This window comes from Aotus nancymaae, unplaced genomic scaffold (genome assembly GCF_030222135.1).
Source record: "Aotus nancymaae isolate 86718 unplaced genomic scaffold, 86718_ANA_hifiasm-v0.15.2.pri h1tg000057l, whole genome shotgun sequence".
In the NCBI taxonomy this organism is placed as follows: domain Eukaryota; kingdom Metazoa; phylum Chordata; class Mammalia; order Primates; family Aotidae; genus Aotus; species Aotus nancymaae.
This window is the reverse complement of record NW_026988471.1, coordinates 19,063,880-19,079,695: the sequence shown is the minus strand read 5'-3', so window position 1 is coordinate 19,079,695 and position 15,816 is coordinate 19,063,880. Positions and strand designations below refer to the sequence as shown.

Sequence of the window (15,816 nt, the reverse complement as noted above, 5' to 3'; positions counted from 1 at the left end):
CTCTGTCCCGGGGAGTTAGGGCTTTATTTATGAGTTTCTATTGTGCTGCTGCCTTTTTTTCAGGGCTGCCCTGCCCAGCAAGAAGGCAGCCTAGTCACTGTCTGCCTGTAGAGGCTTTGCTGAGCTGCTGTAGGCTCCACCCAGCTTCCGTGTGAACTTCCCTGCGGTCCTGTTTATACGGGTATAGTTAGAACTGCCTCGGCAGTGGTGGGCCACCTCTGTAATGGCAGACTCTGTCTGTAATGGCGGGTTGCCGCGGCAACAGCGGGCTGCCTCAGCAATGGTGGACTACCTCCGTAGTGGTGGAGTGCCTCAGTAATGGCGAACTCTCCTCCCCCACAGAGCTGGACCTTCCCGGGTTCAGCTGTGCTTGCTGTGAAACTCTCAACCCAGAGTGTTTCCAATTGCTGTTTTTTTTGTAGGGGGTGGGACCAGCTGAGCTTGATCATCTGGCTCTCTGCCTCAGAGCCTTTTTTTTTAGTCCAGTGGTTGACTCTCTCCCAGGTGTTCCAGTCACCTGTTGAAATGGCACCAGGATCTGTGTGACTTCCTGTGCGGCGACCCACTGCACCAGCTGAAACAGCCGCTCTGAGATTCATGGCGCTTTTTTAACCCGGGAAACTCCTGGCCTGGCTCCTTATTTCAGTCCCCTTTTTAATCAAATGAATGGGCAACTCTGCCTTCCCAGAGCTCCAATCGCCAGCTAAAACAGACCCCATGTATTTTGTACGGAGAACTGCAGTCCCTGGGCGCCAGCAAAATAGCCGCGCCGGCGAAAACAACTGCGCCGGCCAAACCAGCTGTGCTGGCGACCCGTGGGGCTTCTCCACCTGGGAATCTCCTGGTCTGTGGGCAATAAAAATCCATCTGGAAATGTGGCGTCCACTCACCCTCTGCACTTACTGGGAGCTGCAATCCTGAGCTGCTCCTAATTGGCCATCTTGGATCCATCCCTCCACTAGTCACATTTTAAATGCACCATGACTATATGTGGAAAATTTTAGAATGTGAGTTGACAAATGTCTTCTGTAAAAGGCTATTGAATATTTAAAGCTTTACAGTCCATATGGTTTCGGTCACGACCACTCCACTGTCCTGGTATAGCATGAAAATGGTCATTAGATATACATAAATATTGCCATGTTCCAGTAAAACTTTATTTACAGGTTCTGAAATAGGAACTTCAAGTAATTTTCATGTGTTTGAATTTTACTGTTTGAATTATTGAAAAATATTAAAACTATTTTAGCTAGTTTTTACAAAAATAGGTAAGACCACAAGGCTTGCCGCCCATGGTGGCTCACGCCTGTAATCCAAGCACTTTGGAGGCCAAGGTGGGCAGATCACCTGAGGTCAGGAGTTCAAGACTAGCCTGACCAACATGTTGAAACCCCAGTTTATATATAAAATAAAAATAAATAAATAAATTTTTTTTAAAAAAAGACACGAGGCTTAACCCATGCTCTGGGCCAGACAGAAATAATAAGATAGATGAAAAGAAAAAGGCACGGTTGTGTAGTTGATTGGGAAGTTTCTGTAGTATAAGGAGTTGAGAGAGAATTCATAGAGGGGTATTAATTGGGAATGAAGCCAGGTGACCTGCAGATGGCTAGAAGAGGAATAAACAAACAAAAAGGGGCCTATACAGTATACCCATTGGGGTTTGAGTTATAGTAACCATGTAAGAGCTCCCCAGCTACTAATGAAAGACTTGGTTTGGAGATTTGACCCTATAATATGTAGTTGAGGCAATTCTGATACCACATAATGGACAAGTGAGTTCAAGAGAAACTCTCATGTAAGATAATGTTTCAAACAAAAATGATAGTACAGGCAAGAAGGATCAGCCAGAAAACATGTTGCAGAGTTCTAAGATACAGAAGGGAACTTTAAAGTTGTGCAAAGAATGTAAGAGTGTATTCAGAACCTTAAGGGATAAAGGACATAAGCCATCAGAGATCATCAAAGAAGTCTTAAAACAACAGACTGCTGTGAAAAGGAGACATTTCATGGTCTTATACATTGAAAAAATAGTTCTAAGTGGGTTGCATAATTGGCTGTCACCTACCACTAAATGAGTTAGGAAATAAAACTTAGATGGTTGCCCAGAACACTAAAATTCCCAATAGTAATCAAGACATGGGATATATAAAGAAGAAATGAAAAGCTGTAGAATGAGTTAGGGAGTAAGTAAAGATGTGCAAAGCATTTGTAAAGAAAACTATAAACTTTTCCAGGAGTCTTGAATAAATGGAGACACGTGATTTTTCTGGGGAAAACTCAGCATTGTAAAAATGTCACCTCTCCCTAAATTAATGTGTGTATTTAATATACTCTTGGTCAGAATCCCTTCAGGTTTTGTTTTGAAACTTCAAAGCTTGATTTTGATGTTTGTCTCAGAAAAGTAAACAGAAAATTATTAATGAAAACTAAAACTCAAGTGGAGAAGGAGGACTTGCTCAACCATATTGTTTCGGAGCAAAAGGGCTTGCTGCCTGATACAGTAGAAGCCAATGCTATGGCATCAAGTTTTTGAGAAAAGAAAAGCTTTTTTTGTAGGTCAACCAACGAGGAGACAGGAGTCCAGCTTTAAAAGGGCTGCGCTGGCTTTAAAAGGTCTGTGCTGGCTTTAAAAGGGAGTAATTTTTATTAGAAACGCCTTAAAGGATGGATTTTGAGATTATTAAGTGATTGGTGGAAGGAATGGGGAGCCCTGGAAAGTCCTTAGCATGCACAGTTACCTCTTCATGCCTCCTCATGGGTCGCATGTGCAAATTGTTGCGGGGGAGTTAGTATGAAATGTGGAAATTTGGGCTGTGATGTCAGCAGGCTTGTTCTGCAAAGACTCCATTTGTCCATATTGGTTTTAACTGATTTTAGCCCGTTTTGTTATCTTACAGATAGAGAGTTTCTGTATTTCTTTCTGCAAGTTCTTTCTTTTCATATCTGCCATCTTGCAAACTCAATTTTTACTAGTCATTGCTTTCTTTAACTTTTTGGAGCATGGTTTCAGTTTTTTAAAACAACTACTATTTATGATTAAAATAGTGTGGTACTGGACTCAAAACATACAAGTAGATCATTGAACAAGATCGCTTGGAAATAGATCTGTGTGTGCTTGCATGCTTGTTTAGGGTAGAGTGAAGAGATGAATTTAAAATCAATGCCAAAAGAATGATTATTTGGAAAATAGCTTGGGGGTTATTGGGTCTCATTCCTAATGGATTGAAATTTTTAATGAGAAAAAAGCATAAAAGATTGGATACATTTGTCTTGTTGATAGCGAAACAACTATGAATTAAAACAAATTTTTTTTTTTAATTTTTTAATTTATTTTACCTATTAGGTTGGCAGCTCATCAAAATGTTTGATAATATACTGTTTTGGCAGGAGTGTAAGTGGCACTCCTACTTTTGGAATCTAAACTAGTACAGTTTTCCTGGAAGATAATCTAGAAATGTGGATCAAGAATTTATATGACAAAAACAGAAAAGTCAGGTGTGGTGGCATATGCCTTTTCTATGCTACTGGAGGTTCAACATCAGTTGAGCCTGGGAGTTTGAGGCCAGCCTGAATCTCTTAACATAGTGACACACTGTCTCTTAAAGAAGAGAATTTATGTTTTTGTTCATTGAAGTAAATTTTCGTAAGGATATAGTAATGTACAGACTTGTATAGAATGATAGCATTGTTTATTTATAGCAAAAGATTATGAATTATCTAAATATATTAAGGTAGTAGACTGATTATATCATGTTTCTTCTATACGGAAGAGTACATATTATGTAGCCATTAAAAATAAAGAGTGACCGGGCACAGTGGCTCACACCTGTAATCCCAGCACTGTGGGGAGGTCAAGGCGGGTGGATCACTTGAGCCTAGGAGTTCAAGACCAGCCTGTGCCATATGGCTGAACCCTGTCTCTATTAAAAAAAAAAAAAATACTGATATGGTAGTGCACACCTGTAGTCCCAACTACTCAGGAGGCTAAGGTGGGAGGATCACTTGAGCCTGGTAGGTCAAGGCTGCTGTTTGCCATGATCATGCCACTGTGCTCCAAGCCTGGGTGACAGAGCAAGACCCTGTATCAAAAAAAAAAAAAGAATAAACTAGGTATGTATCTGTAGACAGAGATCTATGATTAACTGATAAGTGAAAAGGTGTATTAAAGTACCATTATAGGTTAGATTACAAAATGTATGAGTTTGTATGCATTTAACAATTGAGGAGGATATAAAACATACCAGGAGAGGTTACATGAGGATTTTCACTTTCTACTTTATATCTTCCAGTATTTGAATTTTTAATAACAATCTTTTTATCATAAAATTATAAAATATTAAATAATCCTGACTTTTAGACTTTTTTTTTTAGTGGTGTAAGTAGAACAGGAATCCTGATACATTATTTTCTACTTTTGGGATAAAGATACTTCATGATAGATGAAGCTGCAAACCAAAAGATATCCGAGACAGGTCTCAGTCAGTTCAGATATTATTTTGCCAAGGTTAAGGACATGCCCATGACATAGCCTCAGGAGGTCCTGACAACATGTGCCTGAGGTCGTTGGGGCATAACTTAGTTTTGTACAATTTAGGAAGACGTGAGACATTAGTCAGTATATGTAAGATGTACATTCGTTTGGTCCAGAAATGTGGGACAACTGGAAGCTGGGTGGGGACTACCAGGTCATAGGTAAATAAGAGACAAATGATTGCATTCTTTAGAGTTTCTGATTAGTTTTTCACTGAATGCACAATTTACAGGAATAGTCAGTTATGCTTTAGTCTGGCTTAGTGAAGAAATAGGTATGTTTGTGTCTCATGTGAGCAGAGGGATGACTTTGAGCTCTGCCTATCCATTGTCCACAAGGAATTTCCTTTCAGGCAAATTGTGAGGCAGGTATGTACCTTTTTTTTTTTTTTTTAAACTTTGTAGCCATCTTACTTAGGAATAGAATGGGAGGCAGGTTGCCCGGTGCAGTTTCCAGCTTAACTTTTCTTTTTTGGCTTGGTGATTTGGGGGAGATTTATTTTACTTTCACTAACCTGAATGGAATCTTGCAACCTTTTTGACCTAGGGCATAGTTAAAAATGTGACTCAACAAATGGCTTTAAAATGAAAAGACTTTATTGAACTCATAGTTTAATTCATATTTTCTTCATAAAAAGTGTAAACTAAAATAAAATTCTAAGCCCCCAGCAGCCATCTGAATGGACTTCCTTCCTGGCCAGGGTGCCCTTAAAATTTCACCTGAAAGACTGGTTCAGGCTGTGATGGAAGCAGAGGTTGGACATGCGTCATTATATTGGTTCAAGCTGTGATGGAAGTAGGGGTTGGATGTGCTTCATTAGACCTCTCCAGTGCTCACATCAGCACAGACCCTAAGTCTGAGAATAAACACTTACAGACTATTCTCTTTGAAGCCTGCTACCTGGAGGATTCATCTTAATGATAAATCATTTGTTTCCACAACCTCTTATTGCAACCCAGGCCTTTTCCTTTTTGTTGATTCCAGGTCTTTAGATAAACTCAACCAATTTGTCAACCAGAACGTTTTTAAATGTACCTATTGCCCTCATACTTGCTGCAGAATAAATCTCTTCAATATCAACTCTTTTCATAGATAAAAGCAGATTTCTCAAATGGCTGTGTTGTGCCTAGGCATGAAATCAGTGTTGTGGCTTATATTTTTAAAAATTAAGTAGGTTATAGAAAATGGTTGTATATGGGGAAAACGCTCTCTAAAACCGTGTTGTTATTTATTTAGGAGACAGAGTCTCACTTTGTTGCCCAGGCTGGAGTGCAGTGGTGTGATCTTGGCTCGCTGCAACCTCCACCTCCCGGGTTCAAGTAACTCTTATGCTTCAGCCTCCCAAATAGCTAGGATTACAGGCATGCTGATTTTTATATTTTTAGTAGAGATGAGAGGTTTCACTATGTTGGCCAGGCCAGTCTTGAACTCTTGGCCTCAAGTGATCTGCCTACTTCGGCCTCCCAAAGTCCTGGGATCACAGGTGTGAGCCACCATGCCCAGCCTAAAACCTTGTTTTTCCTCTTTTCTCACGCCATGACAACACAGACTACTGAGCGGTTTCCCCCACACACCAAGCAGGAGACACCAGCGGGGTGTCCTCTAATTCAGTTCCAACACTGTCTACCCAGATAATGTCAGATCCCAGAAGCTGAGGTCTCAGTCTCCAAGACTGCTTTCCACCCCCAACACATTCTAGTCACAAGTCTGGGCCTCCAGAACTTCTGACTGACTTTAAGTTGGAGTTCTCACAAGCCCCTCTTTGGGTTTAATTTGCTGGAGTGGCTCACAGAACACTTACTACATTTACTGGTTTAATATGAAAGGTACTGTAAAGGATACAGGTGTGCAGAGCTGTGTAGGGCGAGGTATGGAAGAAGGGGTGTGGAGCTTCCATGCCCTCCGTGAGCATGCCACCCTTAAGGAACCTTCACATATTCAGCTATCTGGGAGCTGTCTGAAGCCAGTCCTCTTGGATTTTTATGGAAGCATTCCTTCCCCCAGGTTGTAAGGTAGAACCCTCTCAAGGGAGGGTCTTAAGACCCACAAAGTGAAAGGTGGGAGAACAAACATTTGAGTAAAAGGAGGGTAGGAGGAGGTCAGAGCCTGCCCTTGAGGGCTAACAAAACATTGACAAGGGCTATGAGATTTATTAGCCAGGACCTTTTGGGGAGAACCATTTCATAACACCACCATGATGAATGGAAAATTTGAGTACAGTAGAGTGTAGAGTTGTATTGGTACTTCATAGGGACAAATTTTGGTTGTAAGACTTGTTTGTGGCCTATGTGTATATGGACACTAGGATGTTGTGAAGTGTATTTCATATTGTAGATCACAGTTAAACCTTTGAAAGCTACTATAAGACGGTTGAAAAATAGTTTATGAATTTTGATTTTAAGGCCTAGTAAGATATGTTGTCCTTTTGAATACTTTTTAAAAATATTGCTTTTATTTATTAATTTTTTTGAGATGGAGTCTCTCCTTGTTATCCAGAGGCATGATCTTGGCTCACTGCAGCCTCCACCTCCTAGACTCAAGTGATTCTTGTGCCTCAGCCTCCCAAGTAGCTGGGATTACAGGTGTCTACCACCACGCCCAGCTTATTTTTTGTATTTTTAGTAGTGACGGGATTTCACCATGTTGGCCAACCTGATCTTGAACTCCTGAGCTCAGGTGATCCACCCACCTCTACCTCCCAAAGTGCTGGGATTACAAGCATGAGCCACTGCACCTAGCCTATTATTTTTTATTTATTTTTGAGACAGGGTGTCATGAAGTAGTATTTTTCAGTAGCTATGGTCAAAAGACCTATACAGTAATTGCTCAACATCTAAGAGTTTCTTCTTTCTTTAATGAGTTCTGCAGATGTATATTTTTAAATCTTTTTAGCCTTTACTAAATTCATATGGGCATATGTTACACTCAGAGTGAGCTTAAAGTCACTAGCCTTTAAGCTCTTTCTTGTTTCCCTAGTGACTGGAGGGTAAAGTCCAAACTACTTAGCATGAGCCAGGAAGTTTTCATTGGTCTTCATGCTGGTTATAGTTTCATTTTCTCTTACACCATACCCCATTCATTTTACTCACTCCCTCCAAAGTTTATTAGATGTTCCTCCTCTCTGTGCCCAGAGCACTTAATATGCTAATATTCTAATTGCTAATTTACCTGTTTTTCTCACCAGATGGAGTGCTTTTTGAGGGCAGATTGTATATTCCTGCCTCACTGAATCCCTAGCTCATGATGTGACTGCATAAGATTGAGTGAAAAGCTACTATTTACCAGTAGCAGTTGTAGCTCTCACATTTATTTTGTGCCAGTCATGTGCTAATACTTACTGTACAGTCATTTATTTTTTATTTTTGTATTTATATTTTTATTTTCTATAACATACCCCTAGCAACAGTATAGTTGTGTCATAATTGGTATCACATTTAATTCTCACAATAGTTCTGTAAAACAGCCATTTCTTAAATGAAAACTTTAGAGTTAGTGGTACATGCCTAAGGTCACTTAGTAAAAATTTGAACCATTATGCACACTCTCCTTCCCCCTACTTCACACCAGATTCAGAGTAGAAATGTTTTTATGTAATGAAAAAAATCATACTTTACATTGTTGTTTATTATTTCTCCCCTTGTAAAATATAGCTGGTGTATTCTCAGCAGGCCTTGCTCCAGCTGCATTTGTGCCAAATCCATACATTATTAGTGCTGCTCCTCCAGGGACCGATCCGTATACTGCAGCAGGATTGGCTGCAGCAGCTACATTAGCAGGTAACATACAATTTATTCATCCTTATTATGGTTGCTTTTTCTTGTATTTAGTTTTGGGTGTAAGCTTTATTTTTATCTGTTTGGCCAATTTGAAATTCCTAAGAAAAACTGAAACATTATCCAGAATGAACTAAAGTTTCCAGGAAGTTAGTACTGTTTTTCAGCTGTAATGCTACAGGGAAAAAACTTAAGCAATAACTTTTCCTCCTTTATGTAATTGGTTTACATTTCAGCTTTATAGTTTTAGAAATCTATTGTAAACCGTGAATCTCTGTTTTAATGACCAATTCCATTACTCACAGAGACAATGCAAAGTAAAATTACTTAGAAAATAAAATAGGGGTAGGTGGCCTACATATGTAGGCCAGGGATAGAATAGAGAAAGGGAAACAGATACAGTAATTCTGAGAAAATATGTATCTAAAATTTCTTGAACAATGCTAAAATGTACAAACAAATTGGGGGACAGAAAGTTTGGATCAAGTTGGAAAGAACTCACTAAAAACCATTCAGCCTGAGACTACCACTCAGAATCTGAAATAAAAGCCAAAGCTGGCCCAGTGCAATGGCTCACACCTGTAATCCAAGCTCTTTAGGATGCCAAAGCGCCCAGCATGGATGACAAAGTGAGACTGTCTAAAAACAAAAGGAAAAAGCTGTATTTATTGTCTTTCTAAGTAAGGAAAACTTGTGTCCTGATCAGGCAGCCTTATTTGAGCAAAGCAATTTGCTGATCTTAGTTAGGGTTGTTGGGAAGAGTTGGTTTCAGGTTGAGGTTCCAACAAAGACAGAAATGAGTTAGTCTGAGGCACAATTTATGTTGGTTATACAGGCAAGAATATGTTGATGTCAGCCTTAGAATTTTGTTTATTGGAATGAGTCTACTAATGGGCTGACTTTCAAAACTTAAGGCTGTCACTGGTTTTTTTGGCTTTAAGTGGTATCTTCACTGAAATACTATCATTAATCAGTTTGAAATCCACTTCTGACAGTCTTTTCTCAGGAGACTGACTTTTAAAGTCAAGATCATGTTTTAAAAAGCAGGGGGAAGAAATTTCAAATTTATATTTGATAGCCAGCAGAATGAAACTAAGCTGTCACTCATTCGTTTTTGGTGTGGACTTGGATATGATTTTATAAGGATGTGAGCTTTTCTGGTGCCCTTTAACTGGATGGTAGTATGTAAAGTGTTGTTATACTACAGAGAACCATTAACAGGTGGGCCCAAAAGAAGTAACTTGAAGAGGTCTTTTAGTTTGTGTATAAGCATTCTATGCATTTTGGACCTAGGCTTTCTAGGACCAGCACTATCCAGTAGAAATACAATGTGAGTGAGAAAACGTAGTTTAAGATTTTGTACTACCCACATTATGAAAATAAAAAACAATAACATTAATTTCAGTAATATTGTTTGATTTGTCCCAGTGTATCCAAAATACTATAATTTCACCATGTCAATAAATTCAGGCTCCTGGCTAGGTTGGATGAGTTTCTAGGTAGATGTCATTAATAGAGTTTATAAAACTCTATTGTTTTGTTTTTATAATGTAGCCTTTTTTTGGTAAACTCTATTCAGTGTTTTAATAGCTCTCATTTTAGGTTCAGCTTACCTGTCTATCAAACATCTGTCAGAAATGTATTTTGGCTTTTAAGTTTTTAAAGCTTTTTATTTTAGTGATTCAGTCAAATATACTGGGCTTTTTTCCCCTTTGAATGCAACAGGAAACCGAGAGTTTGTCTTTTAAAAATATATTAATATAAATTAAGATGTCCTAAAATTCTACTGCTATGATTTTAGGACATGTTTGTTATGTAAGTCAGGAATCATGACATTTTATTAATTACTTTAATGGTGAAGCTTATTATACATAAAACTATTTACTCTCCAGGAATCAAATATTATCTTGAATAAAGTAGACTAGAGCAGGAACATTTCAGTTTTATTTTTCTAGTTTGCCTTCTTCTATTTTTCTTTGTACTTATATTATCTAGTTTTTTCTTGTCTTGACTCAGTTTCATTTTCCTAACTACATAAACACTGATGTCTCATTTGTTTTCATATAATTTGCAGTTGCTTTGTGATAATTTTGACTAACTCTGAAATATGAAAAATATCTTAAAATTTAAGGTTTTCAAGCATTCTTGGTACCAGAATGTTCCCAGTTTTATGTTATTGATTGGAAAGTAAAATATTTACAAATTATTTTGTGGCCGGGCGTTGTGGCTCACACCTGTAATCCAAGCACGTTGGAGGCCAAGGCAGGCGGATCACCTGAGATCGGGAGTTCAAGACCAGCCTGACCAACATGGTGAAACCCTGTCTTTAAAAAAATAAAATAAAATTATTTTGTAATTCGTCTTTGTAGTCAGAAAATTCTCTCATGAGAGAAGTGATGGATTGAGTTTTTAAAAAATCTTAGTTTTATGGAATCTGTGTTCCCTGAATATATTATTTGTGTCACCCATCAATACTTTGTCTTTTATTATAAAGACATGTTCTCCTCTAAGTCTTTTTCCTGCCCCCTTTATAATCTAATGATAGGCAACTAATCTCATGTCTCTATAAAATTTAGTAACTTTTTTTGGGGGGTCGGGTATGGGGTTTAGGTCCAGCGGTGGTTCCACCTCAGTATTATGGTGTTCCATGGGGGGTGTATCCAGCCAACTTATTTCAGCAACAAGCTGCAGCTGCGGCAAATAACACAGCCAATCAGCAAGCAGCATCACAAGCTCAGCCTGGACAGCAACAGGTAGGCCTGCCTTTTATTAAGTAATACCAAGTATTCTTTGAAATTCTTTGAGCTCCTGATGTTTAAGGTTTATGTTTTTTGACTTTTGTTTTCTCAGCATATAACATGATACCTGACGTATAGTTGATACACAAGTGTTTATGCATGAAGTTTTTTTTTCCTAATCAGTATTATATGAATTTAAAGATTTGGTTGTATTCAGTTTCTGTTATTTTGCAGTCTTGAAATGTCTAGCAGTTTCTAAATTTCTTTTCATCACTTTTTATTAGTTTGTTAATAATGTTCCTATTAAAGTAATTATTCAAGTATTTAAATTGCAATTTTAAATGTTAATGCATTTCTGATCAGTAAAAGATTACTAGATATTTTATATTTTTAACCAAGAAATGATAAAATATTTTCACTAACATTTAGCTTTAATTTCCCGAAAAAGAAAGATGTTTATTATGAGATTTATCTTTAAAATTTCAGCCCTTTTCAGGCTGGGCGCGGTGGCTCACGCCTGTAATCTCAGCACTTTGGGAGACCGAGGCAGGCAGATCACAAGGTCAGGAGATCAAGCATCCTGGCCAACATGCTGAAACGCTGTCTCTACTAAAATATAAAAAATTAGCTGGGTGTGGTGGCACATGCCTATAGTCCCAGCTACTCAGGAGGCTGAGGCAAGGGAATCACTTGAACCCAGGAGGTGGAGTTTGCAGTGAGCCGAGATCGCACCACTGCACTCCAGTCTGGCGACACAACAAGATTCTGTCTCAGGGAAAAAAAAAAATTTCATCCCTCTTCAAAAGAACTTGGTAAATGTTAAAACACTACAATAAATATCAGAATTCTGGTTGTCACATTCCTTGTATTTATACCAAAGAAGCAGCTGAATTACAAGTATGGTGTTACTTACTAGGAAATTAAACTTTATTTTGAATTTCCTTTAATACATTTTAATTCTTTACTTTTTTTTTTGAGACAGTCTTACTCTATGCCTAGGGTGGAGTGTAGTGGTGCGATCTCGCCTCACTGCAACCTCCGCCTCGTGGGTTCAAGTGAGTCTTAATGCCTCAGTCTTTCCCAAGTAGCTGGGATTACAGTTATGTATCACCACGCCCTGCTAATTTTTTCTATTTTTAGTAGAAATGGGTCTTACCGTGTTGGCCAGGCTGGTCTTGAAGTGTTGGGATTACAGGCGTGAGCCACTGCACTCGGCTAATATATTTTAATCCTAAATAGATGCTCTGTTGAAGCTGTCTTTGACTCAGTCCTGAGTCACTTCATTGTTTAATAAATTATTTTTTAATCTGTATCTTTGGACAAACATATGTCACATTGGCTTAAAATATGCACACCTGTGTTTGATGCTTACTTGTAGGGAGGGACTTAAAATGATTCCCTCTTGTCCTGAGTTGTTTAAAATTAATGATTAAGTTTATCATGCTTGTGTATGATTGCCACAACAGCTATGTATTCCAGAATAGTAAACCTTGACCAGACTCAGTTTTCACCTTGTTTTGATATAATCTTGTGTTCTTTTTTAAATACATGTTTAAAGGCAGCTTTTACCCACTTTTATTAAGGCTTCTGAATCCTGAAAACTTGGTTTGGTCTGCATCAGTCTCATAACAAATTCACAATTTATTTGCCTAATCTTTCCGTATTTCTGTTTTCAGCCTTAGAAAATAATTTTAATACAATCTAATTTTAGGCCGGGCGCAGTGGCTCCTGCCTGTAATCCCAGCACTTTGGGAGGCTGAGGCATGTGAATCACTTGAGGTCAGGCGTTCAAGACCAGTCTGGCCAACATGGTGAAACCCCGGCTCTACTAAAAATACAAAAACTTAGCCAGGCATGGTGGCAAAAAAGAGAGAAAAAAAATCTAATTTTAAAGTCTTTTATCTAAGATTTTGCCATTCTTCCCACTCCCAAACAAATCTTAAAAAGAAAATAAAAAACCTACTAACTGTCAGCAGTGGGCCTGGCGGCTGAGCTTTGAGGCTCCATGCACTGACTTGGGGCCGGGGGCGGGGAGGTGGGGGATCAGGCGACTGAGGCCAGGACTTTGGCCCCCTCCTGGGTGAGCCGTCGGGCAGCAGCACGCGAAGCAGTAGTGGCGACGCAAGCACCTGGAGTCCTTTTTTGAAAAACTTCCTCCTGGGTTTATCAAGGAAGATGAGACTAAGCCAGAAGACTGCATACCAGATGTACCAGGCAGTGAACATGCCAGGAAATTTCTGGCTTGAACACCAACTAAAGGACTTCAGATGCCACTGGGGAAATAAGTCAAAGTTATGCAGTTACTTTTCATTGGACTGCTTCATAATTTCTTGGTGATGGAACAGTCATTTCTAAAGCAACAAGGTTAAAGGATGCTTGGGTTGGCATTGCAAATGGTATAGTCACCAAATTGGCGACAAAGAATGCCCTTTCTTTATTAGAGGCAACCAAAAGTTAGAACAGTTCAGAGTAGCACATGAAGATCCCATGGATGACATCATATGAGGCAATAAAAGACATGAAAAGTATGTAAAGATACAGCAGTTAAAACAGTTACTGAAGGTTTCCATCTCAGATGAAGATGGGAGCAGCTCCAGTTCCTCTGAAGTAAAGAGAAACACAAGAAAAAGAAGAGCGAAAGAAAAGAAAAAGAAGAAAAAACGGAAGCACAAATCTTCCAAGTCAAATAAGAATTTTGACTCAGAATGACAAGGACTTCACTTGTTCAACATTCACTTCTCAAGAATTAAACATTGTGGCCAACGAACAGAGGAAGATGCAGTCAGAGAAAGTACCAGGATAGAGACGCACAACCTGCCTTCCAGTGAAGATGTGGCCCCAGGAGAGGGCGTGTCTCCTTCTAGGTGCTGGCTCTGGACAGAGGCTGATTTTAGGCAGGAAAGATTCTTTGATGTCCTCCCTGCTGGTCACACGAGTTTACGATTCCTTTAAAATATCTTCCACAAGGTGGCAGGACTGAGGTAATCTCTGAGGCGCGTCTTCCAGGCCCTGCCACAGCTTGTGCCCTCCACAGTTCCCATGGACATCAGGCTGGAGTCTTCTCTGTTTTCAAGAATAACGAAAGCTCATTATCATTATTTTTTTTTTTAAACTACCTTGTTAAAGAGCACAAATATTAGAAATAGTTTTTAACCAAAGATTTTCTATAACCTCCATGTTGCTTTATAGATTGTTCCAGTTAAGAGCTAGTGATTGTGTTTTTGATGTTAATGTATTTTGTGATTTTTCATGCTAAATCTACATTTCCTTGCAGTAAATGTTTAAAGAATATCCAAAGGCTATTTGTAATAAATACATAGTTGTCCAAGATAAATTTACTTAACTGTTATTTTATATTGATTTTAAGAAAATTGTTTTACCTTTCTAGGTTCTCCGTGCTGGAGCAGGTCAGCGTCCTCTTACTCCCAATCAGGGTCAACAAGGGCAGCAAGCAGAATCACTTGCAGCAGCTGCAGCAGCAAATCCAACTTTGGCTTTTGGTCAGGGTCTTGCTACTGGCATGCCAGGTATACAATTGGTCATTTGTGGAAATCTGAATAGATTTTAAATGTCAAGTGCAGGTACTCACACTGAAGAGTGAAAAAAATCAAACTATTTAAAATCTTACCTACCTTGTAACAAAATATTTAGAACTCAGATGCTAATAATTGAAATCAGTATTGATTGTGAGACTCAATGACAGGACTGGCAAATATGTATCAGAATTCTCAACACAGCCAATTTTCATAACATCTTTCTATCTAAACCTAACCCAGAATTTTTGATATATTGCTTCAAGAAGTAAAACCAGTTGTTGAGAGTTGATATGCAAGACAGAACCTTTTTGCCACTCCTGTCTTGTAAGAATAGTCATTTAGTTAATAGCAGAAGAGTTTGCAGCTAATGTTTCTTACTTTGAACACTGTTTAATCTTGTTTAGTCCATTTCTAATGTTTAAAACTATTATTTATAACTTAATAGCAGCAATGTCTATAATGTGTCTATGAAAGCCTAATATAAAAAATTATAGTATAAAATTTCTACTCATTGCTACTGTATAACTTTTGGGAAAGGGCAAAAAAGTACTTTTTTGTGAAATGATTAAAATCACTAATAATGATGGAGGAAGGAAGGTTTTTTCTTAAGTCAAAAAATGCAGCACTTGTTTTTAAACTTTAAAGCTATATTTTAATAACAGTAGATAAGGCATAACTTGCCATTCTCTTTACTTCTAAAGATTTAAGTATGCTTTTTTTCACTTTTGGTATATCAGTGGTTGTCCCTGTATGGGTTACTTATTAATGATATTTGAGTTCCAATTTCTATTTAATTGTAATGCAGTTTACTTTTCTGTTCAGAAGGAAATATGTTCAGTGTATTGGAAGAAAATAATGACTTGCATGATTAAGAGTTTCTTTTATATATTAAGTACTTGTAAATACTTTGGCATGTTGTTTGAAGGATTTGTATTTCAATTACATTCATTCTGTTTTCTCTGGAATTCTCTAAGATCTGAATTTATCATCTTGTCTGGTTCACTAGATAAAGAGAAGATTTTCATCCTGTTGTCCCTGAAATACAAATGATAGTAGAATGGGTGGCATTCTCATTATTTTACTTTTTATACCCCAGCCATATATTTTTGCTTTCTGGACTCTACTGTCATGGAGTCATTGTGGATTAAAGACGTTGGCAAAAGCAGACTTTTGAGAAATGGACTGTGAAGCTGAAGTTGTTTTAGGCACTTGGAGGTTGGGCTGAAAAGACGTGA

At 38.3% G+C, this 15,816-nt stretch overlaps 1 protein-coding gene across 19 annotated transcripts in view; it reads left to right on the top strand.

The window, feature by feature from the left end:
- PUM2 (pumilio RNA binding family member 2) overlaps positions 1-15,816 on the top strand; it is a 108,634-nt gene that overhangs the window by 49,493 nt on the left and 43,325 nt on the right. For 17 of the 19 annotated variants that reach the window (XM_064363881.1, XM_064363878.1, XM_064363880.1 and 14 more), the window contains 3 exons: positions 8,185-8,310; positions 10,918-11,060; positions 14,434-14,572. In XM_064363881.1, the coding sequence (XP_064219951.1) occupies positions 8,185-8,310; positions 10,918-11,060; positions 14,434-14,572 (408 nt within the window). The remainder of the gene's footprint in view (positions 1-8,184; positions 8,311-10,917; positions 11,061-14,433; positions 14,573-15,816) is intronic. The other 2 variants (XM_064363877.1, XM_064363886.1) reach the window with 1 other exon arrangement.